Here is a 17,878-nt window from a genome sequence, read left to right on the forward strand (position 1 = left end):
TAGAGCTAAGATGAGCTTTTATAAGTTCAATGTTTCCCGACAAGGATTCAAAGGTTATAAATTTTGTGTGTGTGGTGTTAGAGCAAAGCAGGGAAGCCACAACAAGAGGGCATACCTGGAGAGTATAAAATCTATAGATTTCAAACCAAGCACTTATCGGGATGGCCGGCCGAGCACCAACTTAACCTTCTCTGTGCATTTCAACATGTACAATGAGAGATCACAATGACTGCTGTTGTTCAAACAATGTCATTTCCCTTAAGAATGTTGTACTTGCAGAGTGGGCAGGTGGCATGGATGCGAAGCCATTTCGTGATGCAAGAGGAATGGAAGTGATGGTTGCATGGCATCGTAAGCAGTTCAACTCCGTCTTCGTAGGGTGTGAGGCAAATGCAACATTCCTGGAACAGAGGAGGGCGAGATTTCAATATAAATGCAAAGTGAAAATTGAGCACAAAATGATAAAGCAGGAGCACACAGCAAACAGCCTTTGAATGTTGCAGTGAAACAATGTAGGCAATATGCTCGAGTATATAGCATGAATTTGAGGATCAACTAACACGAACTGATAATATGGGCACAAGAGAAAATCATAGTGAAATGATGGCTTCATCCACTACTTGATCATGGTAAATTGCTGCCGTTTTTCATTCTAGTATTCACAAATAGAATTTTTGCTCAGCTCTTCCAATTTCCTTTTAAGCTCTAACATGCTTTGTCTCTAACAAACTTCCATATCCTACAGCAGTGGAAAAGTGATGGAAGATGTGAATGATCACCAGTGCACAACATTTGGGCTGCAATTACAATTTGATGCTGCCCAATATCACTTTCATGAATTGGTTCACTTGATCCTACTGCTCTTTGGTTCTCTTTTGTTAAGGACAGAATTACAATGCCATATAATAAACGGGTTGAAGTGTTATTTTATATTGATAAATTCAATCCAGAGGGGACTGTAGAACCCTATTAATTTTCCCTATCAACTTCTACACAGTATTAGAGCTGTACTGAAATTTCTACTTGGCGTAGATCATCCTAGTGAGTAGAACCAACAGAGGTTCCATGTAAGTGGAGGTTCCGTCCAACATGAGTATCAAAGTCTAAATCAATTGACAAACGCCCAACATGAGTATGAGGGTTAACTTGTAGCATTTAAATATCAACAGAGAACCATATTAGGCTGCAGCATCCTAAAAAATGTTTTATTGATGAGGATCAAGCAACAGTTTGTTTAACTTGTTCACTGGTGCATTTATTTTATTGCTTGAGCTTATAGAACATTCATGCAAAACCAATCAAAGAAGGATATCTCAGAAGAAAATAGAGCAATTAGCTAAACCAGATGTAGTAGTATACTCACAACAAAGTTCTAGACATAGCAAGAGAATTTCAAGGCATTACTTCCAGTCGAACACTTTATGATGAAGTTTAAAATTAAGTTTTAAAATTTGGAAGTCATAAAATATAAAGCTTTAGATTGAATGTTTTTGTAGAAAATCGTTTTGAAGTCAAGTAGAGAAACTTAAAATTTATTTTAGTAGAATAACTTATTTTGGGAATTGGTTATTTCGTTACCAAGTTTGTAAGATTAAGTTTCAGAGAGTGAGTCATAGTTGGGCCTTTAAAGGAACCCCAACCCCCTCTTGCTGCATATTCTTCCAATTTAAAAAAACTTTGATTTAATAACGTATTGTCTTTGTAAGTGTATTCTCTGAATAAGACTGTTGGTTCTTGGTGTTGCATCAATAGAATTACTAAATTCAAGGGTATATATATATAACTAATACTAATATTTAGCAACCAAAGATAAGTGTTAATACCGCATCTTCATGCAGAAGAATGCGTTCACTTGATAAATTTCCACGGCCAGGATTCAAGGGGATCATAACTCCTTCCTCAGCTGTCTTTTCTGGATCTTCACAAGAAACATGATACTGGTATTTTGGAAGAATGCTAATATCCGCATCTGATGCACCTTCCTGTATACATCAAGATATCAACAAGGTAACTATTTTATACTTGAGTTACGTAAAAAGGAAATTCTTATTCTTGACATGAATGACATGCTTACCTGGCCGGCCATGGAATATAGAATCGCAATGATACAAGGCAAGCAGCAGCACAGTGCAATCCCGATAACACAGGCCAAAGTAACACAAAAGATCGTGAAGAATACATCAAATGCAAGGAAAACCACAGTCAACCTGTCCATCAACAAGGACAAATATTTCGTGCACATAAATAGACAATCATTCAGAACAACACATGCCACAGTTTCGAGTAATAGGATTGTAGTATTTTGAACAACAAAATAAAGAGATCATCTATGTTAAGAAAAGAAAGAAGATAAAAATCATAAAATACATGTATGAAATACTTTCTCCTGCTGAAGAGTTTAAGAATTTCAATTTAAATCAGTCATCAATTGACAGTTTATGTCTTATTAGTAAAATACTTCTTGGCTGGTAAAAGTCTTTAATAATGGTTGTTAGCTTCTTCTTTTTTTTGGCATATCTCATCAGTAGGGAATTACCAAATGTTATTATCCCAAGAACGAAAAGTTGCCATTCATAGGCTCGAAGTTTTTTATGATTGTCTGCCTGTTTAGATCACATACTCAGTACAAAACTAGTGCATGCGGAACTGCTAATGCTTATGAATCAAGGAGCATACCAGTAGAGTCTAGGAGCATTTTGTATGAGATCATTGCCACCAGAGATGATCCAGAAAAAGCCCAAAATCCACCACAGAAATGATAGAATGGTATTAAGTGTTTCACATCGTTTAGCAAAGCTGGCATCCAATCACCATGATGATTAGAGTAAATAATAAAAGCATACTTTCGAGTTAACAACCAGATGTTAAAATATCAGCATATCGCCAAGAATATTACTGCATTTAGTTCAAGAAGACAGGCAGAATAGGAATATCACATAAATTTGTAAATCGGACAAGATTTGAAGTTGACTAGCCATTCAAATCAAACAACAAGCTATAAGTTTTGTGAAAACAATCAAACTAATCAAGAAGACACAACTGTAGCATATACCGGTTGTGTTATCTACTTGGCAACAACTAGTCCAGAACCATATGAAATAAGCAAAGTTAGTATAGGCAAGTAAGAACTTAATTTTGCACCTTATAGTAGCATTGCATAAAGACTGCACTCTTTCTAGCATGTGTCAACTTCATTTTTAACATGTGATAAATCGAGGACATTAAATCATGCTATATGGACAAGGCATGAGATTGTATTTAGTGCCTTCCACCCCAAGCTATAAATGAAATATAATATGCTTGTTTAGTAAAGATATAAATATGTCTGTAATCATAAGTTATGAAAGAGAGCTAGAATATCACTTATGGTATATTTGTCAAATTTATGTTGTCTACTTGGAAGGTAGAGAAGAGGAAGGATTTTATTTCAATCAATTTTTTTTCACTTCATTTCTGACCAAATCAGATGGAAATGAAGAGAAAGGAAGTATCAGTCTCTAACAAACACAAATGTACTTCATTCCTTTCAATTGCCAAGTAAACAAGATGAATGGAAATAAGATAAACAGTTCTCTTTTTCCTTCTTCTTTTTCTATTCATTTAAGCTACTTCCTTTTTCTGTTTGTTCCTGCTTCTTCATGCTTTCCAAGTTCCAAGTAGACATAATTGCATATAAGACTAAATGATCAGAAGACTTCATAAGACTTAAATGTTTTTATACTCTTTACTTATTTCTATTTTGTCACACACAATGATATCCCTACAATTATGATCATGAATTTAATGAATTAACTAAACCTCTCTTGTGTATGATGGCGAGTTATCTACTAGGATATACTCGCTGTCATTGGTTAGTTTAACTACAAAAGTTCTTTGGATTAACGAACAATGAAAATTTTGCAGTATTGTTGAATTGCCAATCTGTTCGTGTTCTCCTTTGTCACAAAGATCCCAATCATCAACTTTGTTATTCTATATCGAGATAGAATCAAAATCAAGAAGTTTAGCTAAATTCCCCGGAGTGATTAAATCAAGAAGCCCTAGACACAAAGCTATGGATCGGTCGAAAAGCTACTAAATTTTCCTGAAATGTACCAAAATTTCACCAGTAATGTCTTAATACCATACCTCCTCTGCCTGCTTCCAACACCATCCTCGTCGGCAACCACCTCGCTGTCCTCGTCGCCCGAGTTTGGCGCCGCCTGGCCGTCCATAGGAACACGCATCCTAAGCCGGTACTCCGACCATACCAGAAACACATGGAACACGCACTGCACCGCGTAGCCCGCGATCCAGAGGCGGAGCGGGACACTAGGACGTTCGCACGCAGTGGCGCCGAGCACCGCGACGGCGACGGCGGAGAAGACCAGGTTCCAGGCGATGTCAAGCGCCACAACCGGGCGGGAGTAGGCCCAGTTGGCGCGGCGTTCCTCCAGCTGGAGCGCCGCCGTCTCGCGGACGAGCATCGAGGGCCTTCGGTGGCCGGCGGCGCGGCCAAGGATGGAGACCACCCGGCTCGTCCGGGAGGCTGAGCCCTGAGGCGGTGGCGGCGTCACCGGCCCAAGGAGGGCCGAGGCGGTCGAATCCTCTTCTCTCTCCATTCTCTCTTCCTCGTCAGCTCTCTCGAGTCGCTGTGGTCTCTTTTACACTTTAGTCCTTATAATAAAGTTGGAAGTCGTACCTAAGCTAGTAAAAAAATAGAAACAGCAAATATAAACATTTAATTTTTTTTTATAAAAAATTTCTAAAAATAATTTAAAAATCACAAACTACTCGAAATTTTATTTTTTAATTTTAAATGAAATTTTAGGCTTGAAAAATTTCCATGGTTTATAATAATTTTAAAAATGTTTTGATGAAAACCGATTGGATATTTATAGGAAAGAAGTTAGTGAATGATAAAACTAACTACTTTGATAGTTAAGAGATGTTTGTTGTGTTGAAAACTCGTAATGCTAGTTTTTTTTAAGAAAATACTTTATTATGTGTTTTTTAATTTTTTATAGAAGTGATTCGTGGAGTTGAATGACAGATAGGGGGTGATTTTGTTGTTGGTCATGGAATAATACTAATTCTTTTCCTGTTTAATGAATGATGTTTGTTTTTAGTGGGAGAGATTTGTTGAGTTGAATGATAGGTTTGAATGGTGGATGGATGCCATGGGTTGAATTATGTATTTTTAAAATTAATTGGTGCCATCTTTATAGAGGATAATTTGGTATTTAATGCTCATGTTAAACATTAATTGTGTGAAAATAGTTTTAACTATTGGAAGAAGATATAGATTAAAGCACAAATAGAATATTAATTGTTCCTGGAATATTCCTTTGAAATCATCCTTATAAATTTATCGACTGCTTAGAGATGAACTAGATCGACAGATAATAAAAACTTCATAAAATTAATGGCATTTTACGGAATGAGAAAGTTTCAGTGTTATCTATTCCACGTACTCAACTTTTTATAATTTTAAAAACACATATTTTCCATTATACCCTTCTCTTCATTTTGCACATCCAAATTTTCATCAACTTGGTCAAAAATTCATTATTCTTAATTTGCCCTATCGACTAATGACATAGATACAATAAAAAAAAACTTATAAGAATATATTAGTTTTGGTGCGAAAGTATTAAGAATTCACTAATTCAGTTTTGGAATGCATCTAAAGAATTTTTAATTATTTCAAATCAAAATTAATATTGATCTTGTCAAAAAGTGAGAAGATGAAAAGCTAAGGATGCGACGGTTTCACTGATCGGATGTAGATCTCACTCCGCTCAGACATGTCTCCCGTCGGTCGGGCTTGGGCGCGTCCCGACTAGCCATTGCAATCGTCCTCCGTTCGACCCTTGACACCTTGGTGTTGACCACCTTGACTTTGACCTCCACCTTGGCAATTGACCCCGTGGTAGGTGGGCTTCCTTATATCGCCGCATCACAAGTCTCCCCTTCAAGTCTAGTCGAAGGAGATTGCAAGTCCGACTGACTGGACAAGTAACGTCTTCGGTGTCTTACATGACCGATCGGACCCTACATATGCTCCCCGATTTCTGATTGGCAAAAACATATTCCCCCGTTCGGTTGCTTCTCGTTAGGCTGGGCCCGCAGTTGCCGCTCGAATGGTGTCTCGGCCATTCGGCTTCATAACGTCCCAAGCAAATGGTGTCCTAGTCGTTCGGCTGTATGACCATCCATTATCTATGCCTGGTCGGGACGATAGGCGACAATACTTGGCGAATTTTCTACTTTCCTTGCGCTCTCTCAGCTGAGCGCCTTGATGTCATCCAATTTTCTTGAAAACTATGTAAATCTCTGATAATTATGGCCGAACACGTGGCCATACCTTTTAATTTAATTAAGCCTCATTAATGCATTCGGCTAACTGCACGCCATGTGCCCCATTTTCTACCGTTGCACGTTTGACTTGACAGACGAACATCCGCTGACGACGTGATAGACATCGTTCCAAATTCAACGGCTGAATCTTCTCCTAGTTTTTCACAATCTTGGATTGGATGGCTAAAGTCAATCGACCATGAGGTTTATAAGCCTCACTTGCGTCGTCGTCTCCTTCCTTCCTCACGCTTTCGTCTTCAAGCTTTCTCCGACGTTCGCTGCTTCTTCTTTTCCGGCAATCTTTCCTGTAAGCTCCTTTACCTTTTCTCATTTGAATCCATTCGTTGTTCTTCCCTGACCCCACTTTCGATGGCCAGTTCCTCGCAATCCCCTGTCCCCGTCCCTGGGCTCTGGTACACTTTCACCGAGTCCAGGTTTGATGGGAACGACGTTGAGAGTTTGAAATCTGCCTACCAATTTCCTTCCGACTACCAAATTGTCATTCCTTCTGCCTTTGACCGGCCACATGAACCATCGCCGAGTTTTTTATGTTTCTTTAAGGATCAGTTCACTGCCGGTCCTTGGTTCCCTATTCATCCCTTCTTCTCCGCAGTCTGTAAATACTTTCATATTTCTCTCAAACAACTAGTGTCGAACTCATTCCGATTGTTGTGCGAGATTGTTGTTCTGTTCCGCCTGCACGACATTCCTTTGAGTCCTTGACTCTTTCATTATTTTTATTACCCTAAGTTGTTTGAATCGGGGACTTTCTTGTTCTAAGCCTGAGTGGGCTGAGTCTTCTTTGATAAAATGTCGTCCTCAAATAAATATTGGAGAGACAACTACTTCTTTATTCACTTTTCCGGGAGGCCAGACTTTCCGACCGACTGACAACTAGAAGTGATGAATCCACCCTCAATCAGGAAGTACAAAGGCCGATCGGACTATCTCTAGGAAGCTTCAAGCTTGGTCGGCCAGAAGTACCATATTCATAAGTTGCTGTTGAAGGGTGTCCTTTACGTGTTCGACTTGAGTCTGATCCGCACGAAACTTCCGTCTAGCCTAGGTATGCTCTTTCTTTCCCCAATCTTTGAATCTAATTGATTTTTCCTCCTCTTTTGCAGTTCAAATCATGTTGCGAGCATGTCTGGCCGACAAGATCAAGCTCATGGACGCAGAGATCAACGCTATGGCTGCAGCCGAGCTGGAGAGTCATGGCCTTCAACAGGTCGGCTCTCACGAGGATCCGCTTGGCGAAGCCGAAGGGACACAAGCGTCGGTTAGTGGTAGAAGAAGCTAGACAACGGCGAGTGACGAAGCGGCTGATACAGCGGACCTTCCTCCCGAACGACCGTCGATGCTCTCGATCGCAGTGGCTTCAGAGTCAGCCACTTCCGGCGAACGCCTGCGACATCGTAAGAGGCACCGCGCGGAAGCGTCCTTCTGCTCTGCCACTTCGGCACTGCAAATTCCAGCATGAGGCGATTCGAGACCATCCTCCGAGCAGGACGAGACATCTACGCCCACTCCCCCCAAATAAGCAAAGGCAGCATTCCACACCTCCCTTTCATCCAACCGAACATCGTCCTTATTCGGGCTACCACAAGGGACTATTTGTGCACCGCTGATCGCCTTCATGCTGCCTCTATATTTTGTCGGTGGCCCAAGTGTCATGAATCTGACATATCCCATCGTCCTATACTACGTGCTGGGCGATCTCAGACCCTTCTGACTCGAGCAACCAGAGGCAAATAATGGTGATTATCCATCTACCAACCGACGAGTATCATAGTACGGACGACCCGATGCCCCTCACCCTCGAGCATCAAATAATGATCCAAGGGTCGCTCGCACAAATATGGGTCGATGCCCAGGCCCGTGCGATGGTCATCTCTCCCGGGAGCTCACTAATAGTCACACCCAGATGTCCACTGGATATGTACATTGCCTTTCCATTTACTTTTCATCCGCTCGGATCTTAAAATTTTCCTGTTGTTGCAGTTCTGGGTAGAGAACCTGGCCATGTGTCATAGGTTCGCTTATTTAGAGCATGAAATCCAGCAGCTGCGCACTCCGAGTTGACAAGCAACTGCTTCAGAGGCGTGCATGGAGCAGTTGACCACTGAGGCCGCTCAACTGAAGGCTGAGCTGCTAGAAATAGAGAAGGGTAAAAGCGCCAAGCAGGCGACGTAACTGGCGCAGCTCAATAAGCAGGCCAGCACCTTCAAAGCAAAGATCCATTTGACCAACACCAAGAAGCTCCGAGCCATCAAGGATTTAGAAATCAAGAACAAAGAAGCTTGGGTCCTGGCTCATTCTGAAGGAGGCGGAGGCAATATTGCAAGCTAAGCGGGAGAGTCGATCGGCCGAACAAGCAACGACGCAAGAAAAGCTGGACGCTAAAGATGCTGCTCTGGCTTCCCTGAAAGCTGAACTGGAGGCCTCTCGCATGGATTTAGAGGTTTATCAGGGTGCCGAGTCAAGCCAGTTCGAGCTCATGAAGCGGGACTACCTCCGCTCGGACCCCTTTAATGACCGGTTCATTAATCAGGCACTCCACCTCTTCAACCTTGCCATCGATGTGATGCTCGACCACTGAAGGGTGGTGGCTATATTCCTGCCACTCTGACCAACAAGGTCATCAGCCGAGATAAGCTAATCAAGTTGCTGCCCGACGATGTGTTAGATTATCTCGAGTAAGCTCGCCTTTTGCAAAGTTTGCCTCCTTTTTGTACTGCCCCATGATATCTTGTAAAATTTTTCTAAATGTTAATGCAAGCTCGCCCGTTCGGCGTATCCTTGTTTGTCGAGTATGTTTATTCAAGCATCGCCATGAGTTGCTTGACGTTTCCTTTTTTTGATGGTTGTCATGCTCACTCATGCATGCTTTGTCGTTCGATTCAAGTAGGTTTACAAACCACTTACAGTTTTACGAAAAGTTTCTAAGTGTGGTGCTATGTCCTCCTGATCGTCAATGTAGTCGATTGCTGGGGTGTCCAAGCGATCACTCCCAAGCTCCCGAACGACTTTAATTTTGTCACGCCCCCAGAGGAGTCTCTACCGACAAAATTTCGACAGCATCTCCCCTGTTCCGGTGACAATATGAAGCATAAGTACATATAACCATAGACATACTCATCAGCAGTATATAACAACCCACACGGCAAGATAAATAACACAACCACGCAGATTTAATATGCAACCCACACGGCTGAAACATAACATAGTGGAAATCACAACATAAGGAACATAAAACACCAGAATAGCTAACTTCGAGCCAGCTCGGCTTAACACAATATTAACAAACCAAACATAAGATACCACAGACAATACTCCAAATAACATAATACATAAATACAAGAACCAGTACAAAACCAAAATACAAATAACGTAAGGAATACCAAAATCATAAGATTGTCCTCAAATGTGACGTGGGACAGGCGGACAGGACCTCTAGGTGACTCCATAAATCCTTTACCTGCTACTTGGCAAAATAACCAGTTTACGGGGTGGTGAGTATAAAGATTTAGCGGGTAATAGACAGATAGTGCATGAGTATAGTAAAGAAATAGAGATACAAATGTATACAGTCTCGTAAGGAAAATAGAAGATACAACAGTGATATCGTAATAAGTGTCCATACCTGAAACCATATCCTAGGCTAGTAATAGAAGATCAGGTGTAGCAAAGTCCTGCTACAGTACTGCTCATAACTACATGGGTAATATGTGAGGTATATACTTATTAACAATAAGTAAGTCAGTGTCTAAACACATACCACAGATATATATCTCAACCTATATAAGCATAACAGTATAAAAAGCAACAGTAGAATAAGTATGCAACAAAAGTATAAGTAAGCAACAGTAGCATAAGTATAATAACAACAACATATGCATGGATGGTCACTCCGCCCACCTCTCTGCACCACGATCCCTGTATGGTCGAGAGGCTGGATCAATGACAACTGTACGACACTCTAGCCGCCACTACTCTCGAGTGACCGAGTGGACAATTTGCATAGTAGTTATCTAGCTACGTAGCAATACGGTCCCTGCTGCTTGTAACTCCAGCCGCCACTACCCATGAGTGACCGAGTACGGCACGACAGGACAAGCAACACGCTCCAGCCGCCACTACCCAAGAGTGGCTGAGCGTGCGACCCTGGCCAACGACCCTCTCAACCACAAGGGAGACATGGTCACCGGCATGCATGCAATGACATGATGCGTAATAGGCAGCAGTCATCATATATATAAATAGATAATAGGTATGCTACATGAAGCCAACATGCTCAATAAAGTATGTAAACATACAACATACAAAGTAGGTAAACATGGTAACTAGTATCCATATATCCAATATCTAACATCTAGCATCAGGTATCTAGTATATGATATCTAATATCTAATATCTAGTATCTGTTAACTATATCTGCTAAATATCATAGATAGCAACGAGAGATTGTATAGAAACAGAAATGAGTAGCTCAAAAATTGAGTGGATAAGTATCAAGCTCAAGAAAAATACGAGTGGAGTCATGATAAACAAAATAACTATCTGAACATCTAACTCATGCACTAAGATCAATGTGCTAAAAAGATAAAGCAAGAAATGCCCATCTTAAATGTAGATCATGCCAAATACAACCCCACGTCGAGACGCTCGCCTCGAATCAAAGTCCTGCAATCATATAATGTATTTAGCTAATGATATAAGAAGTAAGTAACTAAATAAACTCCCCAACCTAATTAGGGAAAGCCCTAATCGAACAATCACCACACTAATCAAATCCTTTCATGAAATAATCCAATCCAATTAGTTAACTCTTCTTGTTAACATACTTTAATTTAATCCAAGAAAGCATGAACCAACAATCCTATTAATCCATTAACTCCCATAGAATTGTGGAATGAGCGTAAGCCTAGTCTGAAGCATATTCTGATTTGGGGTAGTCCAGCACATGTGCTGAAGGGAGACACTGATAAGTTAGAATTACGAACAGGAGTTCACTTGTTTGTGGGTTATCCTAAAGAAACGAAAGAAGGTTTATAGTCCTAAAAATCAGAAGGTCATTGTTAGCACCAATGACCGATTTTTAGAAGAGGACTATGTTATGAACCACAAGCCCATGAGTAAAATTATTCTTAAAGAAATAATAAAGGACACGTCTAATCTAGTACCAACAGTACAAGATGAGATACCACAAAAAACTACAACACATGTCACAACTGATACACAATTACAGAAAGTGGGAGGGTTGTTAGGCAACCTGAAAGATTCATCTTTTGGGAGAGTCTTTGGACTTGATCCCTGGTGAACATGAACCTAATCCCCGGACATATGACGAAGCACTCCAAGATAAAAATGCAGCATCTTGGCAAAAAGCAATGAATTAAGAAATAAAATCTATGTATTCTAACAAAGTTTGAGAGCTAGTAGAACCTTCAAATAGTGTAAAAGCTATTAGATGTAAATAGATCTATAAAAGAAAAAGAGGGACAGACGGGAAGGTGAAAACCTTCAAAGCAAGGCTTGTTGCGAAGGGGTATACTCAGAAAGAGGGAATCGATTATGAGGAAACCTTTTTGCCAGTAGTTATGCTTAAGTCTATCCGGATACTCTTATCTATTGCTGCTCATATGGATTATGAGGTTTGGCAAATGGATGGCAAGACAGCTTTCCTTAATGGAAGTCTTGAAGAAAACATCCATATGAAGCAACCAGAGGGGGTTATTGCAAAGGGCAAAGAGCATCTAGTATGTAAGCTCAATCGGTCTATTTATGGATTTAAACAAGCTTCAAGGTTTTGGAACATTCGGTTTAATGAAGTAATCCAGTCCTATGGATTTATTAGTGTCCGGATGAGTCTTGTGTATACAAGAAGTGTGATGGAAATGTGGTGGTATTTCTTGTACTATACGTAGATGACAATTTGTTAGTTAGAAATAATATCAAAGTGTTGTCGAAAGTAAGGGTATGGTTGTCAAAGCAATTTGATATGAAGGACTTGGGAGAATGCGCACATATTCTCGGGATCAAGGTAATAAGGGATCGCAAGAAAAGAATGTTGTGTTTATCCCAAGCTTCATATATCGATACGATCCTAGCTCGTTTTAGCATGCAAGACTCCAAGAAAGGTTTTCTACCTTTTAGGCATGGAGTATCTTTATCTAAAGAGATGTCTCCGAAGACATCAAAAGAGATAGAAGAAATGAAGGCAGTTCCTAATGCTTCAGCTGTAGGAAACCTAATGTATGCTATGTTATGCGCGAGACCGGATATCTATTTTGCCGTGGGCAAGATTAGCATATATCAAAGTAATCCAGGACAGGGACATTGGACTGCCGTAAAACATATATTAAAGTACCTGAGAGGGACTAGAGATTATATGCTGGTTTACCAAGCAGATGATTTGCTCCCTGTGGGTTACACGAATTCAGATTTCCAATCAGATAGGGACAATAGTAAGTCAACCTCGGGGGTTTGTGTTTACTTTAGGAAGTGGAGCCATAACAATGGAGGAGTGTTAAGCAGAAATGCATTTCAGATTCAACCATGGAAGCTGAGTATGTGGCAGCCTCTGAGGCAACCATAGAAGGTGTATGACTCAGAAATTTCATGATGGACTTAGATGTGATTCCTGGTTTGCCCAAAATTATTACAGTGTAATGTGATAATAAGTGGTGCAGTAGCAAACTCGTAGGAACCATGAGTCCATAAGGTAAGTAAACACCTAGAGCGCAAGTACCGCCCAATACGAGATATCGTATAACAAGGAGAAGTTGTTGACGCGTAGATTGCATCTGCAGATTACCTGGATCTTTTCACTAAGGCCCTTAAGGCAAGAGCTTTTAATGGGCATGATGAAGGGATGAGAATCAGATGTATGGCAGCATAGTCTTTTAGTATAAGTGGGAGATTGTTAGGATGTATACTAAAAGCCTAGCTTTTGTATAAACATTTATAAGAATCACATTGGACAAATGTCTACATTTATATTAAGTGTAGTCCGTTTAATTTATATTATAGATAACATGGTGTGAGGAAACACACAGAAGTTCATGTTATCAATTCCTTATAAATTATAAACAGTTGCTCATAACCAAGATGGAATGAGGCAAACCATTGGAGTAGTTGTAGTGTAATTAAGTATTAATTTATCTTGACTAATAAATTACACTAGTACACTATGAGTGTATTGACCAGGACCATTTGAGGTAGTATCTTTTTATACTGACTATATAAAAGAACAATACCTCTGTTATTATGGAAGTGTGTACTCTTAATCATGATATAATAACAAGCACATATAATTAATATCTATTTCTTTAATTTATCAAAGGGTGTGATTTAGCTCGTTAAATCAATAGGCCCAATAAGTTGGGAAATGATATTATTTATATGGTGTGTTGTTGATTATAGAATAAACTATGTCCTAGTAATCTAGGTTGATGATGTCCCCTTGAGGAGCTCATAAGGATTGTCATGTAAACCTTACAGGTGGACTTAGTCCGACATGACGATAAGGTTGAGTGGTACTACTCTTGGAGCTAGATATTAATTAAGTGAGTTGTCAGTTGTTGGGTTCTTCGGGCCGCGAAAACCGTTTTTTCGCGTCGCGGAAACCCCGAGTCACCCAAAGCCATGGATCTCGTGCAAAGATTCGTAAACAAAATTATCGAAAAACCTTTTCTTGTATGAGTTTGTAAAAACTTTAGATCTACACTAAAGTTAAGATCATTACCCTTGTAGCGAAGCCCTTCGCGTTCCCGCTTGTCCAAGATGTCGCCGGATCTCTAGTTGTCAAAGTAGACAACCTCTATATGTATCCACACGGACACAAGTAGAAGGAGATGACCAAAACACAAGGTGTGCTAGCACCAATGGAGTGTTCGGCCAAGGAATGGGAGAAGGAGAAGAGAGAGCACCCAAGGGAGAAGAAGAGTGAATGAATCAAATGAGAGGAAATTCAAAAAACCCCTTAGCCATCAAGTGGCCGGCCACTCTAGGAGGTGTAACCCCCACATTAATTCCAATTAATGTGGAGACCATTAAGAGTTGTAACCCCCATGAGGTGGCACTCTAGGATGATGTGGATCAACACTATTGGTCCACATCTTGCCACCTCACTAAATGACATGGCAACAAGTGTAACCTCTGTTAGAGTGTATACTAAAAGCCTAGCTTTTGGTATAAACATTTATCTAGAAATAAGAATCACATTGGTCAAATATCTACATTTATGATAAATGTAGTTGTTCAATTAATTTATATTGTAGATAACATGGTGTGTGGTGTCACACACAGAAGATGATGTTATCAGTACCTTATAAATTATAAACAGTAGCTCACGACCAGAATGGAAAGGAACAAACCATTAGAAGGTCGTAGTGTAATTAGGTATTAGTTTATCTTGACTATATAATTACACTAGTACACTCAGAGTGTATTGAGTAGGACCATTTGAGGTCGTTTCTTTTATACTGACTTTATAAAGGAACAAAGACCTCGGTTATTATGGAAGTGTGTGCTCTTAATCCTAATATAATAACAAGCACATATATTTGATATTTATTTCTTTAATTTATCAATGGGTGAGATTTAGTTCGATGAATCAATAAGCCCGATAAATTGGGAAATGATATCACTTATAGTGTGTGTTGTTGATTATAGAAGGAAACTGTGTCCTAGAGATACTAGGTTGATAATGTCCCCAAGAGGAGCTCATAAGGATTGTCATGTTAAACCCTGCAGGTGGACTTAGTCCGACATGACGATAAGGTTGAGTGGTACTACTCTTGGACTTAGATATTAATTAAATGAGTTGTCAGTAACTCACTTAATTAGTGGACATTTGATATCTTAAACACAGGGAGACTAACACACTCATAATAAGAAGGAGCCCAAAAATATAATTTGGGATTGGTGCGGTAGTTCAATGATAGTTCTCTAGTGGAATGAATTATCATTGATAAAATTAAGTTGTGTGTTCGGGGCGAACACGGGATGCTTAATTTTATCGGGAGACCAAAACCAATTCCTCCTCTCGGTCCCTATCGTAGCCTCTTATTTATAGAGTTCTATACCCACCTATACCCACCTTCTATACCCACCCAATAGGGGCCGGCCAAGCTAGCTTGGGATCAAGCTAGGGCCGACCTAGGTATGAGATTGGGTGGCCGGCCCTAGCTTGAACCCAAGCTAGTAGGGCCGACCAAAATAAATTTAAAAAGAAATTTAATTTTAATTTTTATTATTATGTGAAAGATATATTTTAATTAAAATTAAAATATCTCTCTTGTAAAAGATCTACAAAAGATTAAAGAAAGAGATTAGATCTCTTTCCTTATTTGTAGATTGGAGAGATGTTTTATTTTTTCTTTAAAAATTATTCACATGTTGATAAAATTAAAATTATAGAAATTTCCTTTTATCAACCATGAAGAGAATTTAAAGAGAAATTTTATTTTTTAAAATTTCCGGAAACAAATTAGGAAGTTTTAATTGTTGATTAAAACTTGTCCTCTTTTGTTTTCCAATAATGTGGCCGGCCAATTGAAATTAATTGGGGAAATTTTATTTTATTTCTCTCAATTAAATCATGTCAAGGAAATTAAGGAAAATTTATTGTAATTAAATTTCCTAATTTGCCTAGGCCAAGGAATATAAAAGAAGGGGTGAGGGTGCTTTCACAAGACACAACATCTATTAATCCTCTCCCTCTTTTGTTCCTTGGTGTGGCCGGCCAACCTCTCCCTCTCTTCCTCTTGTGGTGGCCGAACCCTACCCTTCTATTGGAGCTCTTGTGGTGGCCGGATACTACTCGGAGAAGAAGAAGAAGAAGGAGAGAAAGCTAGCATCTCTTGGAGCTTGGTTAGTATTTTGTTTTTCTTCCTTGGTGAAGCTTCCTCTTTGTTGGCCGAACCTAGCTAGGAGGAGAAGAAGGTAATTGGTGGTTTCTCGTCTCGGAAGATCGTTGCCCACACAACGTCCGAGGTTAGAAGAGGAATACGGTAGAAGATCAAGAGGTTTTTCTACAAGGTATAACTAGTAAATTTTATTTCCGCATCATGCTAGTTATTTATGGAAATAATACCAAATACAAGAGCCTTACGTTCTAAAATTTCGAATATGTTTTTTCGAAGTTGTGTTCTTTTGTTTCTTTCTTTTCCTTGTGATTTGATTATTCTCTTTGGTTAACCTAAAGTTATTTTAGGAAATTAAATATTAGCTTTCTATTAAAGGTTTTGTCTAGTCGGTGGTGGTTGCTCCCATATCCAAGAAGGCCATGTGCCTCGCCACGTCAGTACTGGGAACCTTTTATGGAAATTAATATTTAATGGAATTAATAACTTAAGGAGACTTGGGTCGAACGTGTTAAGTTCCGCAGGAGATCCAAGTCAAAACCTAAAAGAACAAATAGATTAAGTTTTGGATCAAACGTGTTAAGTTCCGCAGGCGATCCAAAATTTAATTTAAAAGAACACATGGTAGCTAGGAAAAGGTTCAGACCTTTGTACAAAATTTTTGTACAGTGGAACCTATAGGTTTTCCGAGTAGCAACCAACAACCTCCTCATTTAATGTGGGCCGGCCACATTAAATGCTATGGAGGCTTGTAACCTCCATGAGGTGGCACACATTGATGATGTGGAGCAATCCTATTGGTCTACATCTTGCCAACTCACTAGTGATGTGGCAAAAAGTCAAGTCAAACATGACTTTTTCTCTTCCTCTCAAATCAAGTCAAACTTGATCAAATCTCTCTCATGGTTGATCTAATCCAACCATATGATTCAAGCCAACTTAATATAATGAATCTAATTCATTAAATTAAGTTGATTTAATGAGTCATAATCTAAATTAGACTCATTGAATACATGAATCAACTTGAGTCCAACTCAATTAGCCCAATTTGGATTACTCTTAATCCAATATGATTCATCAAATGAATCTAATCCTCTTAGTTCATCATATGAACCAAATCTCCATCTAATTGTCCTTAGTGTGTGACCCTATAGGTTCTTGTAACGTTGGCAATGCCCTAAACCCATTTAGGAGCATAAGTAATGAGCGGTATCTAGCAACACATCATTACTACCCAAGTTACAAGAATGTCGAGATCCGACATCACCTTGTGACTACCAATTGTGACTCCTCACAAAATATGTGACAAATGTCCTTCTATCCTTGACATCTAGATTGATCAATGTGAGGCATAGACCGTGTCATCCTCTAATCAATCTAAATCTTGAACTCCAAGTAGACTCACTCGATCAAATGAGCTCAACATCTCATGTTGACTCATTTGGGCATGGTCATGCACTTCGTGGTCTAACTCTATCAAGAATATTGATGTCGCTCCCGTCATATGGGAGGGATAGATCCCATCTACATCACTCACATCCCTCTGCATAATTTATTACATACCCAGTAATCGCCTTTATAGTCCACCCTGTTACGGGTGACGTTTGACGAAACCAAAGTACATAACTCCTTATGTAGGGATCCATGGTGACTTCAGGTCAAAGGACTAA

The 17,878-nt window shown here is 39.6% G+C and overlaps 1 protein-coding gene across 1 annotated transcript; it reads right to left on the minus strand.

Annotated features, from left to right (window-relative positions):
• Window positions 1-4,646, minus strand: LOC122056571 (E3 ubiquitin protein ligase RIE1-like). Its single transcript, XM_042618581.1, has 5 exons — window positions 4,129-4,646; window positions 2,677-2,796; window positions 2,075-2,207; window positions 1,824-1,982; window positions 1-401 (listed from the first exon to the last, which is right to left on the minus strand). The coding sequence occupies exons 1-5, from the start codon at window positions 4,599-4,601 to the stop codon at window positions 240-242; spliced, it is 1,047 nt and encodes a 348-aa protein (XP_042474515.1). The 5' UTR covers window positions 4,602-4,646; the 3' UTR covers window positions 1-239.
• Between the last annotated feature and the right edge of the window lie 13,232 nt (window positions 4,647-17,878).

This window comes from Zingiber officinale, chromosome 3B, assembly GCF_018446385.1.
Source record: "Zingiber officinale cultivar Zhangliang chromosome 3B, Zo_v1.1, whole genome shotgun sequence".
In the NCBI taxonomy this organism is placed as follows: Eukaryota; Viridiplantae; Streptophyta; class Magnoliopsida; order Zingiberales; family Zingiberaceae; genus Zingiber; species Zingiber officinale.

What these genes read in the sequence shown, in the direction of transcription:
- LOC122056571 (XM_042618581.1), bottom strand. Translation starts at nt 4,601, where the DNA reads ATGGAGAGAGAAGAGGATTCGACCGCCTCGGCCCTCCTTGGGCCGGTG. An exon ending in AATGCTCCTAGACTCTACTG is followed by an intron (nt 2,208 to 2,676) that starts GTATGCTCCTTG and finishes GTTGATGGACAG; the next exon opens with GTTGACTGTGGTTTTCCTTG. An exon ending in TTCTTCTGCATGAAGATGCG is followed by an intron (nt 402 to 1,823) that starts GTATTAACACTT and finishes CCTCTGTTCCAG; the next exon opens with GAATGTTGCATTTGCCTCAC.